The sequence below is a fragment of the Narcine bancroftii genome, chromosome 10 (assembly GCF_036971445.1).
Source record: "Narcine bancroftii isolate sNarBan1 chromosome 10, sNarBan1.hap1, whole genome shotgun sequence".
NCBI lineage: Eukaryota > Metazoa > Chordata > Chondrichthyes > Torpediniformes > Narcinidae > Narcine > Narcine bancroftii.
In genome coordinates this window covers 95,301,818-95,325,742 of record NC_091478.1, presented here as the reverse complement: position 1 = coordinate 95,325,742, position 23,925 = coordinate 95,301,818, and the positions used below count along the sequence as shown (strand labels likewise).

At 45.6% G+C, this 23,925-nt stretch overlaps 1 protein-coding gene across 2 annotated transcripts; it reads right to left on the bottom strand.

Moving 5' to 3' along the window:
- Positions 1–263: 263 nt before the first annotated feature.
- LOC138745002 (protein SSXT-like) lies at positions 264–20,244 on the bottom strand. 2 transcript variants are annotated; one of them, XM_069902004.1, is made up of 10 exons: positions 20,087–20,244; positions 19,664–19,822; positions 19,349–19,425; positions 15,881–15,965; positions 11,090–11,207; positions 9,611–9,820; positions 6,823–6,924; positions 4,430–4,549; positions 2,954–3,081; positions 264–2,244 (listed from the first exon to the last, which is right to left on the bottom strand). In XM_069902004.1, exons 1-10 carry the CDS (start codon positions 20,153–20,155, stop codon positions 2,218–2,220), a joined length of 1,095 nt encoding a protein of 364 aa, XP_069758105.1. In that variant the 5' UTR covers positions 20,156–20,244; the 3' UTR covers positions 264–2,217. The 2 variants fall into 2 exon arrangements, with proteins under 2 accessions (XP_069758105.1, XP_069758106.1); XM_069902005.1 differs by lacking the exon at positions 19,664–19,822 and having other exon boundaries at positions 20,087–20,241.
- Positions 20,245–23,925: the final 3,681 nt, after the last annotated feature.

Here is a 23,925-nt window from a genome sequence, read left to right as displayed (position 1 = left end):
ATGTGTTCCAACCTGAAATGCTGGCAAGAGAGTGGCAAGTTCTGGAACACATGACCAGGGCAGATGGTGGAGGCTGGTACAATAGGGGCATTTAAAAGACGCTTAGAATGGCAGGGATTTAAGAAAAATAGGTTACAGATTGCAAGCGAGCGAAGGATTTATGGTGGAGTAGGTTTACATAAGGCAACACAACTGTGCTGCAGTGTTCTATGTACACCTCACCTCCCAAAAGATTTCCATTTAAATCCAATCTCACTCTTCAATCAACTTTCAAACCATTTTAATCTTCACAATTTTACACAAATCACATCACCTTCAAAGCATCAAACAAATTATTTAATTTCCGAAATTAAAACTGATTCGTAGTGTTCCACAGTGAGAGTGATCAGCTCCTGGTTTGGCTCTTGAGGTGCAGTCACCACCGCTTGCTCAAACACTACCTTAGTCATCCATTTGCTCAGATCTGTCTCTCCAATCTAATTACCATTATTCTTCAAATGTACTTGCAGCCAGCAGACTGAGCTTATTCCCCCCTTGCTCTGACTCCACCCTGGTTACATAATGGAGCTATGTAGAGAGTTTGAGAGCACGGTGAAGGGAGCATCTGTGAGTCAATGGCTCTGCAGCTTGTGAAGATCCTGCAGCTGATGGGACTTGGCCTGTTTCCTTGTTCCTTTGACTCAATCTGAGGGACTGCAGAAACTGCTGTTGGCTCCTTGTTACAGAGGTTTGTGGAGTCAAGGGTTCGACAGAGGGTAAACTATCTCCAGTGGGAGGAGGGTTTGTGACAAAGGACTCTTAATGAAGACAATCAACCAAAGAATGAACAATGTCAGGAACTTCTGTAAACTCGTGAGTTGGTATGATTGGAGACCCAGTGTGTGAAACTCAGTGGAAGCAAATTCAACAGTATTGTTCAAAAGAGATTCTTTGAATTGCAAAATTTTATGGGGCTGGGAGAGAGAGCAAGGGGTGTAGGTCTAATCAGAGGGCTCCTTGAAAATGCTTGCACAGGCAGAGAATCTGAACTGTGAAGGAATCTAACAGAATGCCAAACAATAAGGTCAAACATTAAGGGAAAGGGCAAAGGGCCTCTGTTCTATTTGTAGACATAAAAATTTGCTAGCCTTGCAGATAAAGATTCACAATTAAACAATAGAGTTGAGCAAAGTTTCATAAGTACAAGATTGCTTGAGAATTCTGAAAACAAAAACAAGATATGGTTTAACTAGACAAATATAGAATGACCAAAGCTGAGCAAAATTAACCTTTCTAAATTGCATGTCTAGAGAAACAAAGGACAGACGTTAATGAACAATAAGTTGCAAGAAACATGTGCAAATAACTTGTGAAATTACACACTATAAAAGATGTTCCTAAATGTTGTATGAATTGAGTGAGGCTCAGTGCAGGGAACGAGTGACACTGTCTACTCATTCTTTGTACCCTACTCCCACTAGTGTTATCAAGGCTGAATAAAGAAATCATTGTAAGCTTAACTGGTTCTGCTGTTTGTCTTATTACAGTGCGGGCTGACTTCCACAGAACAGCCTCTGATGGTGGTCATTCCTGAACTTGAATCTACCAGGGCTGCAGGAATGTGCCAACAGACCCCGAATACAAAGCCACAGGCAGAGTAACCACTGGGGCTCAGGATCCAGATCACACATGGTAAACTCTGGGCGACCCCAGTCCCTATCTGGGGAAAAGGAGGCCCATACACCAGCAAAATTCCCTTAATGTGTCAGCTTACCAAGTGGAAAACATCCCTAGTTTTTACAAAGGGTGCTCAGGGCCACCAGGAAAAGTTCAGTTAGGAAGGAACAATGCAATGGGGGATGGGTTGGGGAGTGAAAGGGGAGGGGGAAGGGGATGGAGGAAGGGGATGTGAAGGATGTAAATATGGGGAGAGGTGAGAGATGGGGATGGTGATGAATGGGGAGGATGCAGTGATGGGGAAGGTGGGGGTTCTAGAGGTGTCCAGGTGGCAGGGCAGCTGTGGAATTGCCCATTAGTGAAGGCCCCCTGAGTGTGGACTGTGTGGGCAGGGGATAGACCAAGCCCCACCTTGACCTTACGATCTACAAGCGGTGTTGCATGGCTAACCCCGGGTAGGAGGGTTCCTCACTGCTACCTAAACCTTGTTTCCAGAAGTTTGCCTCATTGAGATGCATCAGAGTCCGCAGTAAGATGCTGTCCTTCAGCTTGTAGCTCCTTTCATTGAAAACCCCCGAACGCAGCTCCCTGCAAGAGAACACAGTAAATCACAACCCTAGTTTTGATTGGGGACATGGCTGGGGGATGAGATAAGATCTGATAGATGGGAGCAGCAGTTTGAGGGATGGGGGCTGGTGGAAAATGGGATCTGCTCTGACACCCACCACTATTAGCACTGCGGAGACACTTCTCTTGGAGAACACCTGACTGGTTTGATAATATGCAGGTGACTGAAGGGAGCAGGGTGTCCCTGATTGGAAAACCACCCATCTCAAGGGAAAAGAATCAACTCTCCAACTCCGACAGGGAACCAGGGCCCAGAGGGTGTGGAAGGAGTGAAGAAGGGCCAGTAACTGACCAATATCTGTGATCCGGGGTGGTTTTTCTAACTGTCTAGGCCCTCATCAGCCCAAACACCCAGGAGCATGAAGGGCAGACGGGATGTGTTGGAAGAAATAATGAGAAGCTCCTCGACCTTAACTCTGCTATTGATGGGAGTGGGGCTCATTGAGTGAAGGGGGACCTCTGGGTAAACCCAGTTGGTGACAGAGGCACTGGGTGAAGCCATTGGGTGACAGGCAAAAGAGGAATAAAGTGATAAAGGGAGCACAGGCTGATAAGAGCTTCAAGGGGTGATTCGGGAGGGGAGATTGAAAGGAGTTGGAATGCAATACATCATGTTACTACTCCTCAGTTCTGACTTGATTACCGTATTGTCCCTGCACCCACCCTGTACCTGGCCATACTGGAATGCCTGCTGCTGGGCTGCGCTGGGGGCAGGCTGCTGTGGTCGGAAAGCCATGTACTGTTGCCCTGGATCTTGCTGGAAACTTCTAAATTGTCCTTGAGAGTTCTGTGCAGAATCTAAAGCAAACAGAAAATAAAGGGATTTAATTGATAAATTGACATGTTAGAAATCAGAGCTCTTATGTAAAACACGCAAGTCTGTAGACACTGTGGTTGAAGTAAAACTCAGATCAAACAGCGTCCTTTATATAGCAAAGGTAAAGATACATAACCAACGTTTTGGGCTTGAACTCTGTTACAGGGTATATTATATTTTATATATTAATATGTCTTTAAAAGAGAGATTGTGGGGATTTAGTGTGTAGGGTCACTTCACAAACAGAGTAACACTTCACAAAAGTCATCTCAATTAAAATGCAAGAACTTTGCTGAAAGAGAGACTTCATGTCCACATGACTTTAAAGAAACTTTGAAGAATGCCTATGGAGACTTCACAAGTAGGTGTTAATTAGACTGATGCAGTGGAGTAAATGGACTATATTGTCTTTAAAGCTACAGATGCCCAGGCAGAAACTGATTCCGGTGCAGCAATCTGTCTGGTTGCAGTTTGCTGTTCTAAGAGGGGTCATGTGGTTTTACAAAGAGAAAGACCAAGAGTGTGCAGTTCGAAAGTTCTGCAGTAGCTTTTAAAGCTGCAACATGGCAAGCTGGCAGGCTTGTTGAAAACCCCATTTTGAAGACGGGTTGTGAGTTCTAAGTTCAGCTTGTAGTCCTTGACTGGCTAGAGTATTTCTCCTGAAATAAGGGAAACAAGAGGAACTGTGGTGACCTGGAAGCAAAGGTTATCATTTGGAAAACCCACAATGGGGCAAGTTTCTTTGGCAAGACACTGAAGCGACTGATCAGAGGGAATCAGTTTGTGTATGTCCAATGAGCAACAAATCTCTCTCTGAAACCAACTAGAACCTTCGTGAGCGATAACCATTTACCACAGCCTGGTGAAAATTCACAAATGTTAAATTCTGTGCACAGTGTAAGAATTGCCTGCAACCAGTGAACTTGGAGGAGTGAGAAGTGAGATTGGACTGTGAATCAAAGAACTTTCCTGAATATATACACATGCATTTCGAATTAGGAGGGGGTTAAGTTAGGTTAAGTTAATAGTAACAAGTTAAAAGTTTGATCCTGTTTTTATGTTTAAAGAAAATTAAAAGCAACTTTTGTTTAAGTAACCATTTGTCTTGGTGAATTTCTATTGGTGCTGGGTTTTGGGGTCCTCTGGACTCGTAACACCTGCATCAATAAATCAGAAACTGATGGTGAGTGTGAAGAGATGACAGAACTCTGCCCCTCTGTCAGGGTGGCACCGCTATTGAATCTGGCCACGATTCAGCCCAGAACAGAGTTGGTGTGGCCTGCCCTCCCCGTAATAGGTCCTGCAGCCTGTGTGTTAGGGGAAACTCACTGAATTCCTGAGGAGTGCTGGTCAGTGGTTGTTGGGAACCGTACTGCTGGTAGAAGGTCTGCTGGTGGCCACTGGGGTTTTGCTGGAACGGCCCCTGTTGTGGTCCAAACCAATTGCTGCCTGCAACAAGAGAATGATTATCAGCAAGGGATCTATTTTTGCTGTGAGCCACAGAATAAGCCTATTGAAAATTCCCCAACAGCAGTGCACAAGGTATCGGGATCATGATGCCACCATCTTTGGCAAGAATTCTGCACACACAGAGATTTTAAGATTATTTTATTGTCATGTAATAAAATAGAAAATGTGATATTATACGAAATTTCCTTGAGTCATCCGTAAGGCAGAGAAAGATTCACCATCAGCAGAAATTGCCCAGCACCTCTTACAGAAAGAGAAGCAAGAGACTTCCCCCCCCCCCACCAGAGTCAGAGTATCTACGGCTTACTCTCCAGTGTTCTCGCAGCCACTGCAGCAACACAGTCTTCAGTCCAAACCATCAGCAACCTGAGTTCCCGATGCACACCTCTGAGTCACCAACAGCCTGTGTGTTCTTCAGTTTCAAAGTTTCCTCTGCTTCTCCTCCTTAAATGGGGGGGGGGGTGGGTAGTCTCCCTGGTTTCAGGTGCCCTGTGCCAGTCCTCCTTCCTTTTAACAGGTCATTTAAAGCCTGTACAGAGCCATTGACTAGGCATTGACTAGCCATTGACAGCACTGCCATTTTTTTTATTGATGGAGATGGAGCAACAATACCCGGGAGCAGGGTTCAACTCTACTGGAATGCTGAGAACAAGATTTCCATTTTAAAAACCCTGCAAATAAAAGGCTCCTGTCTGAAGTGGGCCATGAATTCCAAACTGCTGCAACACACAATTTACCTCTCGTAACGGGGTTTCTCATTAATTGCTTCATCAATTTCTCTTTCACAATTTCCTTCCTTTGTGTTTTAAAGTCTGAATTAAATCACAAGGAACAGGGGTAGGATTAGGCTTTTCAGCCCCTCAAGGCTACCCACCAATCTACAAGGTCATGAACGATTCATTATTGGACTTGAAAGCCTCTTTCTTGCACTCTTACGTTGATCCACTGCTAGTTCTGCCAATCTCCACCTTGTTTATGCTGTAAATACCCCCATTGCTCTCTCCTGTGGAGACTTCCAAAGGTTCACGGCCCAGAAAAGGGATTCCTCCTTATTTGTCATTCAATGACCTAGAATTGCAGAAGGTTCTCAGCACCTTGTTAGGATCTTGCATGCTTTAATGAGATGAGGAATCATTCGTCTAAACTCCAGTGTGTCAGCCCACCTCCTTCAGCCAAATTACTGAATGAACCTTCTCCACCCCATCTCCAATGCAAATACCTAAACCCTACACTAATACAGGTGCTGTGTCTTCAAACCCTGTGAAGTTGTTTCATAACTTGCGCACTTTTTACTCTGCACTTCTGGCAAAAAAAAATGGTAACATTCTATTTACCATCCAATTACTTGTTGCATCAACCCGTGTTTCATTAATGAAGCCCCCCAAGGCTACCCATCAATCTACAAGGTCATGAACGATTCATTATTGGACTTGGTGATGCAAGTGAGACAGAGTTAAATTTATTTTTAAGTTTTGACATACAGTATGGTAACAGGCCATTTCGGCTCACGAGCCCGTGCCACCCAATTACAGCTAATTAGCCTACAACCCGTGGTACGTTTAGAATGGTGGGAGGAAACAAGAGCCCCCCGGAGGAAACCCACACAGGTAAGGGGAGAACATACAAACTCCTTACAGACAGCATGGGATTCGAACCCCCGGACCCAAATGCTTGCAATACAACAGCGTTGCACTAATGGTAGTAGGAGGGAAGCCACATTTTCTGAAGGAGGACATTTCAAATGTCCTGGAATGGAATATCTCATCTTGAGAGCAGATGCAACGGAGACAGAGGAATTGAGAGAAAGGAATAAAATCCTTACAGGAGACAGAGTGGGAAGAGGTGTAGTCGAGGTAACTTTGGGTGATAGTGGTTTTATAAAAGATGTTTGTGGATAATGTGCCTCCCAAAATGGAGACACAGAGATTGTGAAATGGAAGAGAATTACCAGAGAGAGACTAAGTTAATTTGAGGTCAAGGTGACAGTTGGCACCAAAGTGAATAAAGTTAAGGAGCTTATCATGGATACAGGAGGCAGCACTGATGTAATCGTCAATGGAGAAAGAGCTGAGGAGCCTTACTTGTGTAGGCTTGCATAATGGATTGCTCTACACATCCAACAAAAAGACATGGCCGGGACAATGTGAGTACCCATAGCTAACCTTTGATTTAGACAGTGAGATAAGCAAAGGAAAAATTATTGAAGGTGAGTACAGGCTCTTTGTTTTCCTTGACTGTAGTTGCTCAATTACCTTCTGAATAAAGCTGCAAGTTCATTCCCTCGCCTGGAGCCTGTGCCTGGTTGAATTGGTGGTTGAAGAATTCTCCCTGGGATCCTTGCTGCTGGGCAGGAGCTGATGTCAACAAATAAACACAAGGGTAGAATGCTTGCTCTCAGAGCCTTGTCAACCATCAAGTGAAGCCGAACTTTTCTCCCCCACACAGAGAAAACTAGGAACTGGAAAATCTTCCTCAGTAGCTGTGATTCTGCAGGTCAATTCAATAATTTGACAATTTGTGTTGACTTCAGGAAGGTACCAAAATGACATGACTGTGGCCAACAAGAGAAGCCAACATAAAAGCAAAACATAAGCATACAAGGAAGCAAAAATTAGTGGGAAGATAAAGGATTTGGAAGGGTTTTAAAACTTGCAGAAGGCAACTAAACAACTCATAAGGAGGGGTAAAAAATTTAAAATGAAAGTAGGCCAGCAAATAATATCAAGACTAGAGAGGTGAGCATAGATATAGGACTACTAGAAAATGATGCTGGAGAACTAATAATGGGATTCAAGGAGTGACAGAGGAGCTAAATGAGTATTTTGCAAATGTCTTCACTGTGGAAGATATGAGCAGTGCCAGATGTCAAAGGGTTACAGGGAAGAGAAGTGAGTGCAGTTACTATTACAAGGGAGAAGGTGCTCAGAAAGCTGAATGGTCTTTCGGACCAGATGGATTGCACCCTTGGGTTCTGAAAGAAGTAGCAGTAGGGATTGTGGAGGCATGGGTAATAATCTTTCAGGAATCACTAGATTCTGGCATGGTTCCAGAAGAATGGAAAATTGCAAATGTCACTCCACTATTCAAAGGTGACAGCAGAAAGAAAATTAAAGATCAGTTAGCCCGACATTAGTGGTTGGGAAGAAGTTGGGAGTGGATTATCAAGGATGAGGTTAGAGTACTTGGAGGCATGTGACAAGATAGTCCAATGCCAGCATGGTTTTATAAAGGGAAATTCTTGCTTGACAAACTTATTGGAATTCTTTGAAGAAGTGACAAGAGGCAGTGGATGTTGTGTATTTAGATTTTCAGAAGGTATTGCATAAGAGGCTAACAACCCATGGTATAACATACTTGCATGTGTAACCATTGGCTGATTGGCAGAAAACAGAGAGTTGAAATACAGGGATCATATTCTGATTGGCTGCTCTTAGTATTCCACAGAGATCGATATTTGAATCACTTCTTTTCATGTTGTATATTAATGATTTAGATTATGGAATGAAAGACTTTGTGGCCAAGTTTGCAGATGATATGAAGGTAAGTGGAGGAACAGGTAGTGTTGAGGAAACAAGGAGGTTGCAGTAGGACTTAGGAAAATGGGCAGAGAAGCTGCAAATGATAATACAATGTGGGAAAGTGTATGGTCATGCACTTGAGTAGAAGAAATAAACGGGCAGACTATATTTTAAATGGGAAGAAAATTTCCCGACGCAAAGCGACCTAGGTGTCCTCGTGCAGGATTTACTGAAGGTAAACTTGCAGGTTGAGTTGGTGGTGAAGAAGGCAAATACACTGTTAACATTCATTTCAAGGAATATAGAACGCAAGAGCAGGGACGTGATGTTGAAGTTTTATACAGCACTGGTGAGATGAGAGCATTTTTGGCCTCATTTAAGAAAGGATGTGCTGCAGAGGAGGTTCACAAGGATGATTCCGGGAATGAAAAGGTTATCCTATGAAGAATGTTTGATGGTTCTTGGCCTGGACTCATTGGAATTTAGGAGAAACTGAAATATTTTGAATGTTAAAGGCATGGACAGAGATGTGGAAAGGTTGTTTCCCATGGTGGGAGAGACTTGGACAAGGGCCCCCAAACTTTTTAGACTATTGAGCCCTTTGTGGAATCCTTGATATCTCATCAACCCCCAGGCCCCCTCAGCGCTACCACCCCCAGACATATAAAGAACACACATCTTTCTTTTCTGCTCTTTCCACCCTCCTTCATCCAAATACAACACATACACCAAGGCCAGCTCTCGCGAGAGGTTGGCCACCCCAGCCATAGGCGCTATTTTCCATATTTACGCCCCTGCTTTTGACCATAAAAGTTTAATTGACCCCCCCCCCAAAGCATTTATTGACCCCTTTTCGTCCCCCAGGCATTTATCAACCCCTTGGTTAGCCTCTCTTTGGAGCATAGAAGGATAGAAGGATTAGAGTAGACTTGATAGAGGTATAAGATTATGAGTAGCATAGATAGGGTGGACAGCCAGCACCTGTTTTCCAGGGAAAAAACAGCAAACACCAGAGGACATATGTACAAAGTTAAGGGAGGGAAGTTTAAGGGAGACATCAGTGGTAAGTTGTTTAAAAAAAACAGTTGTGAGTGCCTGGAATACATTAGGGACAATTAAGAGACTCTTAGACAGGATGAAAGAAAAATAGAGGGTTATGGGGTAGGGAGAGTTTAGTACTCTTTTTTTAAAAAAAGGAATATATGGGACAGCAAAATATAAAGGGCTGAAGGGTCTGTAACTGTTCCTTTATGGGAGTAATTATTGCAAGACTGCAAATTCAAATTGAACCACAGCAACCCGTGTGTTTACAGTCATTTCATCTTAAAATAAGTTTGTAGATATAAATCACCAAGATGACCTTGGAGAGCTCAGAATGTCATGTGATTCTGCAAACGAAACATGTCATCATTACCCAGTCTGAAGCTGTATGTAACCAAGCTGTCATGTGGTCTAGCTAGACACTACTGCATCACCACTTTCTCAGAAGCAAGCAGGGTAATACAATCCCTGTTACACCTACCCAAGTTCTGCTGAGCACCTGGCTGTAGATGAGTTGCCAGAGATGAACCCACACTCAAACCCATCTGCTCCTGGGCTGGCATGCTCTGGGGCGGAACTACCAGTTGGTTGAAATTTCCCATGTTGCTATGGCTACCAGATGGTAAACCCATCAAGGTGCTTGGAGTAATCTGTTGGCAGTGAGTCTGCCCCTGGGGAAAGGGAGTTCCACCTGTCGTGGGATGGCAACAGAAGGAGAAGTTTATTAGAAATGAACAATGATTTCCCCCCCTCCCCCATCCCAACACACTGCAGGATCTTTCCCTAAGAAACGGGGATCTCATTGCTTCTTCACAAATCCAGACTAAATAGAAATCTCCCAAATGATGACAAAGATTTTTCAGAGTGGGGTAATTCCCACTCCCAAAACCCATACTAAACTGAGAGCTTCATTGAATCATTTCTGAGGTTCGCTAAGGGAGCCATGCTGCTTTGGGTCTGAAGTCAGACTGGGTCACAGTAACGGCAAGAAACTTCCCCCTCTGAAAGACAATAGTGAACCAGATGGGTTTCAAGGTTACTTTCACAGATCAACTTCTGAATAGCCAGGCTGGGATTTGAACATTCCTTGACTATTAGAGATGGCCACTAGTCAGCTAGTGTGGTAACTTAATCTTTGTGCTTTTGTCCCAATGATTCTTCAAGCTCCTGACGTGTTGCCTTGCCCCGTCCCAGGAAAGATAAGTAGATGAAAGTTCAGGAAAGTTGAGCAAGTGGTCTCAGCCCGTGCCAACACCAGTCACCCATGCCCAGTCCTGCCCCCTCTCTTCTATTTAGAGAGGTACATGATAAGAAAGGTTTAGAGGAATATGGGCTGAACACAGGCACTCCCTTGGTTGGCATAGATGTTGGCCTGAAGGGCCGGTTTCCCTGCTGCAGAACTCTTTTTTTAAAAAACTTTATTTAAAAGATAAGTAAAAAGTATAACATACAATCTAAATATTCAAGGAGTAATTTTACAAAGATTTATATCTAAAGAAAAACAAAATACAACAAACATAAAAAAATAAAAAAAGAAACCCCCCCCTTCAGCTAGCTCCTTAAGGGGAGCCAAAAATATAAATCATATATATAATTTTTTAAAATAAATGTTAATAGCAGTTCAAAATACATCCAATTGCATATATTTCAAATATGGAGACCACTTATCAACAAAAAAAAAATTATCATGTAAATTATAAGTAATTTTTTCCATAACAATACAATCTTTCAATTCATTATGCCAGGGTATTATATTAATTTCTACATCATCTTTCCAAGTACTAGCAACGCATTTACGCACTACCGATAACACCAAATGTACAAAAGCAATTTGAAACCCATTCCCCTTAATGAATACAAATCTCCCAACAAAAACATAATTGGATCCAAAGGTAATTTAAAATTATACAATGCTGCAGAACTCTCTAACTAAATGCCCAATGGAAAATCATAGGCTAACCTGACATTTGATGAGGGTTCCCTTGTCCAGGGGGAGGTGTTCCATTTCCCATGGAATCTGCAGCTCTCCCAACAGGCTCCATTGCCACTGGTCCCATCGCCATTGGCTGGCCAAGTGTCTGAAGGAGAAAATAAGTTAGCCATTGAGAGCAAAATCAGTGTTTTTCTGTTGAGATCAATGAGTTCCATGAAAGCAGGAACTTTGGAGGATGTTTAAGAGGTGTTTAGACAGACATGAATAGGCAAGGAATGGAGGGATACAGACCACGTGCAAGAAGATGGGATTAGTTTAATTTGGCATCATGGTGGGTCCAGATATTGTGAGTGAAACAACTTGTTCCTGAGCTGTACTGTCCATGTTCTGTGTTGTATGCGATTTGCTGTGATGGTGGCTGCATGTAATTGGATTGGCTGATGCATTCATATTTGTGATGGTGACATCAGGGCTTCACAAAGTCTGCTTCTCATCAGATATAACCTTACCAGAAGAGAATAGGTCAAGTATTTGATCTTGGATGATTACAGGTTGTGTTCAGATCAAGTTAATTGCAATTAAAAACAAAACTATGCGAAGGCCATATTCTACAACTCAGTAACAAGTGGGTACAGCTGAAAATTCAGTTCCTATCCAGCCCATTGGGATGTCAAAGCTCCCAACATGTCCCTTCTGCAAGATCAGGAGACGTCTTCCCAGTGCTTCTTGCAATATTCATCACATCAGATCGATGGGTCTTTTGTGGGAGCTTCCTGTGTCTACATTGACTACCCAGTTTCCTACATTTGAATAGTGACTATATTTCAAAATTTATTCTTTGCTGGAAGCACTTGATGTTGCCCTTAGGCTGTGAAAAACACAATACAAACATAAGCCTTACCCTCCTCTCACTCGCCTCAGGCAGGGGCCCATCCACATAGCAGATGCTGGGCAAATTCCAACAGACAAATGTACATCAACACCACAGTATTTGAAAGATCACAAACAGTGCACAGCAAGAGAAAAGGAGCAGCCTCCAGATTATAATGGAAAATGAGTGCTGTGGTAGGTGAAGGTCCAAACTAGAACATACAATAAATCTTCTGCTCATTAGCACTGTGGGTGAATGACAAAAATACAAGAAAATCAGAAATAACAACTTCAAAGCCCAGTAATTTTTTAAAAAATCACCAACTACATGATAAAAATCAAATGTCAAGTATACTGCATGCATTTTTTTGTTTCTATGGTTTAACGAATATTACATGTAGTTTTCAAAGTGTTTGTAGACTACTGCTGTCAAACTTGTGTTTTACAGATCAGTGGATGAAAAATAATTAAAAGCCAGTAAAGAGTAGGTGCAAACAGTTTAAGAAAACAGACACATTCTCAAGAAAGAGAAAGATAATTGCATTGAACATAAAACTGATGCAGTCAGAGAGATACAAACACAGAAACAGAGCCTTCAGCCCTATGAGTGCAAGGTGACCATCAACCACCCACTTTCACCAATCTCACATGAGTCCCGTTCATTTCTTTACTGAAAGTTTTTAAGGACTAAAAATGCCTGATTTTGACAAATGCTAATACAATTGAAAATACAGTGCAACAGAAGGGAAAATAGAAACTGGAAAGTTCAAGCTGTAAATATGGGTTAATCGCTGATTTAGAATCAAACAACAGCACACAAACAGGCCCTTCAACCCACATGTTTGTACCAAATTAAAATAAAAATCTGCTACTTGCACATGATTCATTTCTCTCTATTTTTCTGTCTATCGAGGAGCCACTTAAATGCTAATGTATTAAAAAAAACTGGTCCTTCATATCTCCCTTAAACCTCCTCCCCTACACCTTAAAATGCACGTTCTCTGGAACGTGATATTTTTATCCCGGGGAATATCCACCCGATCAATATCTCTCTTGATTTTACAAACTTCCATCAGGTGTCCCGTCAGCCTTTGACATTCCAGAGAAAACAACCAAAGTTTGTCCTACCTCCCCCTGTAACTCATACCCTTTAATCGAAGCAACATTCTGTTAAACCTCTTCTGTACCCTATCCACATCCTTCCTCTAATAGGATGACCCATTATAGAACTGCAAACGATTAAGATCCATTCCACGCATGTCCTGGGATGCACCCAAATCATACTAGGAATCCAGCTCTGCTCCTTTTGTATTCTGTGACAAATAATTTTAAACTTAATTCTATCCGTCACCTTCCACGTATGCTCTGCATTCTACGCCACTGTACATTTTCTGAATTAAAGAATTGCCACAGATTGAATTGCTTCCATGGCCCTTCATGGATAAAGTCTTGATGAATGATTCTGACTTGAAACATCAACAATTTTTTTTCTCCCATTGCTCGACCCACCAAATTCCTCCAGCAGTTGTTCAATGCTCTATTATCAATGAGTCCTAAATTACTTAATTTGCCAAGGTCCAGTCATTCAATTCCATTTCTTTGATGCAAATATACAAATATGCCACAAAACCCTATGGCAATCAATGACAATATTTTCTACTAATGTCTCCCTCTGCAAACACTGAGAAAAATTCATTCCCCTGTCCCAGACTCAGCAGGACAATGGTGCTCCCTGCTACACTCAAGGCTCCATAAAACTTAGAGCAAGGCAGCAGCTGCATTCAACTCCAACACAGACGGGAAATCCAGAGGACTGAAAGAGCTGAAAACATTCAAAGATTGAATGAGAGGATCATAACACAGAAAACAACACTGACAAGGGACAGCAAACAAAATTTTTAAAATATATGGTGTTAAATGAAAAATGAAACTATTAAAGAGATTAGATAAGTGATTAAAGAAAAGCTGGCACTGTTAAAGGTCAATTTCCCCTCCCTTTTTACAGATCAGGTAGCAAATCCAATCCAAAACTATAACAAGAATGTTTTAAAGAGAAACTTACAGGACTTGAGGCAGGCAAGCTAATTACAAAATCCTGGAGGTTTCTATGCTGAGAAATTGACATACCCAAGTGGGAAACTGGTTGCATTGATCACAACTGGTTGGTTTAAATGTTAACATATTAAGTTATAAGAAAATTAATAGAACTATGCTTAGGACAGATAATTTACCAATCACATTTTTAAAAAAAATGATATCTATAGATTAGAAATTTCCTGAATATGATTATGTCTAGTTATCCAATGTTACAACACTTTGTTCTAGTTAAACCCCTTTCAGAAGGGTTTAATTGGTACTATTTATACTCTTATATTAATTTGAGATCAGTCCCCATGAATAAGATTTGGTAAACATGGGAATCGGAACATCAACTACATTATCTCCTGAAACATGGGGAAGAATTACTAGTTAAGACTTCTCTTTGTGCACGTCATTCTTTAATACAGTTTAAAATAGTTCATAGAGCTTCTATGTCTAAAGATAAACCAGCTCGCATCTTTCCTAATATGAGCTCTACTTGTAATAGATGCAATACTGAGGTGGCTTCATTGACTCACATGTTTTGGTCATGTTCTGTGTTAGAAAAATTTTGGAAAGATATTTTTAAAGCTCTATGAATGATACTGGTCATTCAATTACAACCTCACCCCTTAACTACACTTTTTGGAATTGTTTACCTTCTTCTGCAGATCGAGTTGTAGCTTTTTCTATACTATTAGCTAGAAGAGCCATTTTACTTAAATGGAAAGACTAATTCTTCTACATTATTTCAACAGCTTTCTCATGTTGTGTCTTTCTTAAATCTAGAAAAAAACAATCAGGTCGTACTTTAGATACAACTATTAAATTTTTAAAACCATTTATCGATTAGTTTCATGAGATATAACTGGTGTTATTCTATGAATTAATTCTTCCTTTCCAGACATAATATAATTCTTGCCGCTTTTGTTATCTGTAGGTGTGGACTGGAGCTATGTCTTAAACTATTTGACCACTCAGTTGTATTTTAAATTTTTTTTAGTAGATTTGTTGTTTTTTAAAAAAATTTAAAAAAAAGTATATATATATATATATATATATATATATAAATATATATACACACACACATTAATAATTATTTCTTGATTTCTGTTTTCTTTGTTATGAGAATGATTTCTAATATGTCACCTTTTCACTCTTTGGAATTTATATCTGATACTTATGCTATGTAAACTTGGACAGGCCATTTTAATTGTGTTATTTCTATTCTCCTTATGCTGTGTACATTATGAAATTTTAATACAAAAACTGAAAAAGAAAATGACATAATCTGAACATAGTGCCCATATAGCTGAACCCTAGTGAGTAGGACTTTTCATTATGGAGTATAGCAAATTAATTCTCTGTTGTGCCATAACTTAATTGCTTTGTAAAATGATCTATAGGTTATAATTTCCCAGGAAATTGAGGAATATACTATATAGTCTGAAGATATGAAGAGAGACTTCTTGATCTCTGGACATGCCAGCAAAAAATTGGATGGAACTTAAATGGGATAGATGTCCAACAAAGTATTTTAAGGATAGAGATAAAGAAAGGACATGCTTTACTGTCTAATCATGATGCAATGTGTGTTGTCTGTGGTGATTAGATCACCAGTGAGGTGAAGTTATTATAAATGGGGAGGAGGCAAGGTGGCAGTCATGCCAGGGGGACCAGTTGGGTATGGAGAAGGGACTGGACAAGCCAAGCTAGGGGAGCTGGTTGGGAAAAAGGGTCTGGATAAGCTGGGATGGTGGACAACCAATGGAACTGGGTGGTGAAGGCAGGCAAAAGGTGGTGGACAGGCCGGAGGGATCTCCAGGGTGGGAAGATCCCCTTGATCACTCACAGCTTGCCATAACTTACTGCGGGGTGGGAAGTGACCACATTCTGACTGGAATCTGCAATGGTAGCCAGGTAGATGAGGTTTCTGTGCAGGATCTGCTGATACCTGTGCAAAAACAAGAAGAGACTTGATCTGCCAACCAACATTTTCTCTCCTCCTGCTCAACCTCAAAAACAAATGTGACAAAAGCAAAGCGTACAGTTGATGGGTAGTTTAATGACCAACTTGCACTGGGCTCCATTAGCCTTTAACAAAAACTTAGACAATGTAGTGCCATGGCACAAGAGACTGCCTTGTTATTAATAGGAGATAGTTTATCAAAGTACTGGTCTGGTGGGCATAAGAGTGGCAATTGTAACTGAAACCTGAGAAAGATTGGAGGTGAGGACAATGTGATGGATGACTGGAGATCGAGGGTTGAGAAAATGAGGGATCTTGAAATCCCTTGATGGAGTTGACGGAAGCGGTTTATGATGAGAACTTTATTGTCGTATACATGTACAATGTACAGATGCGCCAAAATTGTTACTTACAGCTAACGGGTATGTATGATACACCAACTGCAACCATATACATTAAAATATTATAATGCACCATGAGGCAGAGATAATATAAAATGTAGATATATAATTATTCATAGCTGTAGTTAATGAGAAACAAAAGAATAATGTTCCTATTATCCAGACAGATCTTTTGGTGGTCTTAGAGTAGTTTACGGTTAGGGTTAGTGTACTGAAGCAAGGTTGAAGAGCCCAATATCTGAAGCAATATCCTGAGAGTGGGATGAATGTCCTCCATCCATCATAATGCCAGAGAAATGTTACTCTAGCTACTGTGCTTTTTCCTTGAACCCCATTGACTTCTGTTTTACTAGGACACTTTGATGCTAAACTGCCACAATTTGGCAGCCATTTCTTTTGTCCACATTGTTTATTGTCAAGTGTTCTGAGATACAGTGAATAACACTGGTTCACATGTTATTCAGACAAGTTAACCTGTACAGAGTACAATAGGTAGTACAACAAGACAAAAGTGCAGTTGATGCATTATAATAAAAATGTAGTGTTGCTTAAAACAAAAAACACAGCAGATATTGTTGAAGGGAAAAGTACAATTTAAACAGTGCAAGATTAACAACTTTTACTAATGAGTGGTCCATTCAATAGTTGATAAAAACAGGAAACAAAGAATCTGGAGGTGAGTAATTTCAAGCTCTTGTACATTCTGCCCAACTGGAAGGCGGCAGGGTGGGGGGTAGAAGAGCAGAGAGTGTGATCAGGATGGGATGGGTCTTTTCACATGATGGTTGCTTTGTTGAGGCAGTGAGAAGTAAACACAGAGTTGATGAAGGAGAGGTTGGTTTGGATCAAATGCATGTTAGATCTGGAGCCAAGTGATCCAGGACAAATCCACACCGGGTAGCATTTTTGAGCATGTCAGATGTTGCAATGCCAGACTTTGGATTGAAAGCGAAGCTGCCACCTGCTCTCTCACGAGTATGAAAGAACCCATGACCCCGGAGAATTATCCACATGACATAGGCCTATGTTTATCAATGCAAAGACATCACATTACAAACTTGGGTATGTTTTCATGTTGCTACTCCTAGATCACATACCATTCATGGATTTTTTTCCTGTTTCATTCCTACTGAGATCAGACTTCTGAACAAACCTCATGAGTAAAACGATGTTGTCTTTGTCCATTTGAATTGATTTCTCTGCAACTCCTGGACTCTGGACTGATCTTTACTACTGTATTATGTTGACTAGCAGGACACATGACAATAAACTTGAAGGAGGAACTGCCTACTGCAACTTCCTAATTCTAACTACATTTCATTGTTTATACAGCGACTCCTGAAGCTGGAATTAACCTCGCTGCAGTCCATTAACACAAACACTGGCAGCAATTGTGGGCAGGATCTGGCTACAGTCACAAGCTCAGGCACATTCACACTGAACAAAACTCGCTGTGAGGCAGCACCTGGACTCCAAAACACTGAAACCTGATCCCACAATCCACCATCACCCATTTCATCCAACATACTAGTGCTCTATCAAACATCTCCCTGATACTGTACGAGTGGACTCCAGTCTGAAGCGCCCTGCACGCTGCCCCATGAAATACTCCCACAGCAGACACTGCACAGGGTTAGCTCCAGATGAAGCTCCCACTTATTGTCCTGTCACACATCCGCAGGGCAGGGACAAGGTCAATTAGGTGCAGAGTTGAGAGGTCTGGGTAATGGAAACCTGAGCCAAGATTGGAGGAGTTTTAGCAAACGTTGAGATGCTATAGGAACTCAGCAGCTCAGGCGGCATTCATGGAGGAAAATGGTCAATGTTTTGGATCAGGACCCTTTGTCGAGACTTCAAATCATAACTACATTTACATCAATAACATACAAAAGCAATCCTCCACCAAAAGATGCCACAATCTGCAGATCTTGTGTTTATGCTGTTGGATAAAATGAAGCAAATACCAAGGATTCATCTGGCCATGTAGAAATGGTTCAAGAGACTAGAGCGACTCTTTAATTGATTCAAGGGGGGGTTGGCATTTACTGGTGATGCCAACATTTATTGTCTATCCTTGATCCCTGAATAGAGAAGATTGTTATGAGCCCACAGCAATCCTGCAGTCATATCATGGCAAAATTGGGTAAGGACAGATGATCTTTTTAGTGCAAAGCTGAGTTTTTACAATACACAGTGATATTTTAAATCCAGATTTATTGAATTCCGTGATTTTAAATTCCACCAGTTGTGGGATTTGCACCTGTCTCTGGATCAGTGGTTCAGAGCTCAGACTTCCTGCCAGAAAGTCAACCAGCGATGCTTCCACACCCTGTGTACCTCCCAGGAATAGCGGCTGATACCCATCAGGCAGGCTGAGCACACAGCCCTGAGGTGTGCCAGTGCTCAGTGTGAGATGGGACTTGAGATTTTGCTATCAACTTGGATGGCTGTGGTCTTTTGGTCAAGAAGTCCAGCAACCAGTTGCATAGAAGGGTTTATTCCAGGGGCCTCGAAGGTATGATCATGTTGAATGCCAAGCTTTGAAGTATGAGGCATCGTTATCTAGGTGGGTCAGGATGGAGCGAAGGGTCAAGGCTATGGTATCGTCTATGGAATAGTTTGAATGGTAGGCAAACTGGAACAGGTTCAATGTCACTCATAATAGTGAGGTCTGGAATTCATGGTGGATGGGAACAGAAAACCTCAGCACAGTTCAAAAGTACCCAAAAGACTAGGTTACTGAACAACAGTTGAGAGAGGAAAGTAACTATATTGTTTTAAATGTCATGGACACAACCAAGCTCCTCGTCCCCTAAATCTACTGCTGATATTTAATATTTAATTTAGTATTTCCTCATTTATCTTTTGTATTCATTATAAATAAATGTACTAGTAACTTAGCAATTCAATACTGAGTATTGACCAATTTCCCCTCCCTCTTATGAAATCTGAAGGTTGGCGACTTACTGGGTGCACTCCGCAGCCTTGCCATTGTTCTGATACTCCACAATGCACTGAATTAACTGGTTGTTCTCATCAAGTAACTAAAAACACAAAACATTGCCACCTTTACGGACATGCTCAAATTCGACTAAATACAGCACCACGGAGCAAATATGGAGTAAAGGACACAGGGTTGGACAGCAGTGCCTGGCAGCCCCGCCAAGGGAGCAGGGTGGAATGGCCAACTCGTGTCCCCACTTGTGGGAAAGTTGGAGTGAACCACGAAAGGTCAACAGAAAACGAGGGGCTGAACAGACTGACAAAGGGGAGTAGAGTAACCTCCTGTTTATGCAAGGATACAGGCCTTTCGCTCCAACTCCTCCACGTCGTCTCCAACGTAGGAAGTTTGATCAGAGGCGACGATTTAGCCAGGAGGGAGAGAGTAGGAGCCCCTTCGGGATCAATGTGGTTGCCGATGTCTCGGAGATTCAATCGTGTCTGCATTTACGAAGGAGTCAGCGAGAACAGCAATGTCCTGAAACACGTAACCCAACCCCCCCCCACATCCAACCCCAACCCCCCCCACCCCCTCCAAACCCCCCCCACCCCAACCCATCCCCACCCCGACCTCCCACCTGGCCCGGCCCAACCCAACACCCCTCACGGCGGGCGGGCGGGCGGGCCGGCCGAGCCCCAGACTCCAGGCCGTGGCCTCTCGCCGCACCCACAACAGGCCGGGGCGGCCCCCGCAACCCCGCGCACCTTCTGGATGGTCGCCTGGTTAATTTCACATTTGCCCCGCAGCCGCTGCGGCACGAACACCACGGACATGGCGGCGCCGTCCGCTCGCTCCACCCTCCGCCGCCGGGGACGGGCACGCGCGCCTGCACCCTCCGCCGCCGGGGACGGGCACGCGCGCCTGCTCCCTCCCGCCGCCGGCGCCGCCCTGTTCTATCCACTCTCCCTACTCCCCCCCCCACTCTCCCTACTCCCCCCCCCACTCGCTCCCTACTCCCCCCCCCACTCTCCCTACTCCCCCCCCACTCTCCCTACTCCCCCCCCCCACTCTCCCTACTCCCCCCCCCACTCTCCCTACTCCCCCCCCCACTCGCTCCCTACTCCCCCCCACTCGCTCCCTACTCCCCCCCCCACTCGCTCCCTACTCCCCCCCCCACTCGCTCCCTACTCCCCCCCCCACTCGCTCCCTACTCCCCCCCCCACTCGCTCCCTACTCCCCCACCCACTCGCTCCCTACTCCCCCCCCACTCGCTCCCTACTCCCCCCCACACTCGCTCCCTACTCCCCCCCACTCGCTCCCTACTCCCCCCCCACTCGCTCCCTACTCCCCCCCCACTCTCTCCCTACTCCCCCCCACACTCGCTCCCTACTCCCCCCCCCCACTCGCTCCCTACTCCCCCCCCCACTCGCTCCCAACTCCCCCCCCCACTCGCTCCCAACTCCCCCCCCACTCGCTCCCTACTCCCCCCCACACTCGCTCCCTACTCCCCACACTCGCTCCCTACTCCCCCCACTCGCTCCCTACTCCCCCCCCACTCGCCTCCCTACTCCCCCCCCCACTCGCTCCCTACTCCCCCCCCCACTCGCTCCCTACTCCCCCCCCCACTCGCTCCCTACTCCCCCCCACTCTCGCTCCCTACTCCCCCCCACTCGCTCCCTACTCCCCCCCACTCGCTCCCTACTCCCCCCCCCACGCTCCCTACTCCCCCTCACTCGCTCCCTACTCCCCCCCCACTCGCTCCCTACTCCCCCCCCCACTCGCTCCCTACTCCCCCCCCACTCGCTCCCTACTCCCCCCCACTCGCTCCCTACTCCCCCCCACTCGCTCCCTACTCCCCCCCCACTCGCTCCCTACTCCCCCCCCACTCGCTCCCTACTCCCCCCCCACTCGCTCCCTACTCCCCCCCCACTCGCTCCCTACTCCCCCTCACTCGCTCCCTACTCCCCCCCCACTCGCTCCCTACTCCCCCCCCACTCGCTCCCTACTCCCCCCCCACTCGCTCCCTACTCCCCCTCACTCGCTCCCTACTCCCCCCCCCACTCGCTCCCTACTCCCCCCCCCACTCGCTCCCTACTCCCCCCCCCACTCGCTCCCTACTCTCCCCCACTCGCTCCCTACTCCCCCCCCACTCGCTCCCTACTCCCCCCCCCACTCGCTCCCTACTCCCCCCCACTCGCTCCCTACTCCCCCCCCACTCGCTCCCTACTCCCCCCCCACTCGCTCCTACTCCCCCCCACTCGCTCCCTACTCCCCCCCACTCGCTCCCTACTCCCCCCCACTCGCTCCCTACTCCCCCCCCCACTCGCTCCCTACTCCCCCCCCCACTCGCTCCCTACTCCCCCCCCACTCGCTCCCTACTCCCCCCCACTCGCTCCCTACTCCCCCCACTCGCTCCCTACTCCCCCCCACTCGCTCCCTACTCCCCCCCCACTCGCTCCCTACTCCCCCCCACTCGCTCCCTACTCCCCCTCGCTCCCTACTCCCCCTCACTCGCTCCCTACTCCCCCCCCCACTCGCTCCCTACTCCCCCCCACTCGCTCCCCCCCCCACTCGCTCCCTACTCCCCCCCCACTCGCTCCCTACTCTCCCCCACTCGCTCCCTACTCTCCCCCACTCGCTCCCTACTCCCCCCCCACTCGCTCCCTACTCCCCCCCCACTCGCTCCCTACTCCCCCCCCACTCGCTCCCTACTCCCCCCCCACTCGCTCCCTACTCCCCCCCCCACTCGCTCCCTACTCCCCCTCACTCGCTCCCTACTCCCCCCCACTCGCTCCCTACTCCCCCCCCACTCGCTCCCTACTCCCCCCCCACTCGCTCCCTACTCCCCCCCACACTCGCTCCCTACTCCCCCCCCCACTCGCTCCCTACTCCCCCCCCCCACTCGCTCCCAACTCCCCCCCCCACTCGCTCCCTACTCCCCCCACTCGCTCCCTACTCCCCCCCCCACTCGCTCCCTACTCCCCCCCCCACTCGCTCCCTACTCCCCCCCCCACTCGCTCCCTACTCCCCCCACACTCGCTCCCTACTCCCCCTCACTCGCTCCCTACTCCCCCCCCACTCGCTCCCTACTCCCCCCCCACTCGCTCCCTACTCCCCCCCCACTCGCTCCCTACTCCCCCCCCCACTCGCTCCCTACTCCCCCCCCCACTCGCTCCCTACTCCCCCCCCCACTCGCTCCCTACTCCCCCCCCACTCGCTCCCAACTCCCCCCCCACTCGCTCCCTACTCCCCCCCACACTCGCTCCCTACTCCCCCCCACTCGCTCCCTACTCCCCCCCCCACTCGCTCCCCACTCGCTCCCTACTCGCCCCCTACTCCCCCCCACTCGCCCCCTACTCCCCCCCACTCGCCCCCTACTCCCCCCCACTCGCCCCCTACTCCCCCCCACTCGCTCCCTACTCCCCCCCACCCCTCCCCATCACCCTCCCTTTCCCATTGCCCTCACTATTTGTCCCCATCCCCATCTCTCCCCACTGATGCTATCTCCCTTCCATTCCTAACTGTACCACCCTCTGTCCCTCATTCCACACCCCATCACTCTCACGTGCCAGTTGGAAGGTTAATTGGCTTCTGTAAATAGCCTGTGGCAACAATATGAGCAGTAGAACCTGTGGGAGAGTAAAGATTGGCGGTGAATAAAAACAATAAGATTAATGTAGGATTGTATAAGTCAATGGTTGATAGTTGATATATACTTGGACTAAGGTTTTATTGCTCTGTGACTGTAACATTTTCAAGCTGACAATTCTGATTCTGTTGCAGAGGCTGATTACCAACCATTGATACCTTCCACTGGATATGATCCTACCCCCCAATGCAGTAACCTATCTTCCCTCCACCCTCTGGCCTCATTGTGCTCCAACTCCTTTTCCCCAAGGCACACTAGCATGGCGCTCTTCTTTATCCCATAGTTTCAGCCTCTTTTTTCATATTTTCTCCTGTCTTTTCCCATTATCATGGCAATTTAATGTCGCTACACATCCATTCCATATTAGCCTGGCCTGAGAGAGAGGCCCAAATAGTTCCTGACCAACATTACCCATTGTCAGGTTGATCTGCAGCTTCATTGTTCCCACCTCCACCACATCCTCTGGCAGGCTGCTCCATATACCCACCACTTTCTCTGCGAAAAACACACTTCAGGGCCCTTAATTACCGCTTGGTGACCAGAAATGCACACAGTAACTGAAGCATCACAAGATTTTAACAATTACAACAGATAACCTTGCTCCTGTAATCACTGCTACAATCAATTAAGGTACTTCTACCTTCAGCCCATATCTTGGGAAGGAATGGGGAAATAAAAGGGGTTCCTCGTCCTCAACCACCTCACCCTCACCATCCTCAGTATCCAAATATATTTCTCAATTTCTGTTACTATCACCACATACATCATCTCCTCTTTCTACAGGAATTGCTCTCCATGCAACTCCCTTGTCCATTTATCCCTTCCTACTAATTGGTGCCCTAGCACTTACCTCTGTGACTACAAAAAAAATGCAACACCTGCACCATTCAGGGTCCCAATCTTCCCAAGCGAGCCAAGACCACCTGTGAATCTGTCATCTACTGATCCATTGTG

Bases quoted from the DNA above. Each gene is read 5' to 3' on its own strand.
- LOC138745002 (XM_069902004.1), bottom strand. From the start codon at position 20,155: ATGTCCGTGGTGTTCGTGCCGCAGCGGCTGCGGGGCAAATGTGAAATT. The intron at 9,821-11,089 runs GTTAGCCTATGA...ATCCCACGACAG, and splicing joins GAACCCTCATCAAATGTCAG to GTGGAACTCCCTTTCCCCAG. The intron at 4,550-6,822 runs GTAATTGAGCAA...CTCTTGTTGCAG, and splicing joins CTTGCAGCTTTATTCAGAAG to GCAGCAATTGGTTTGGACCA.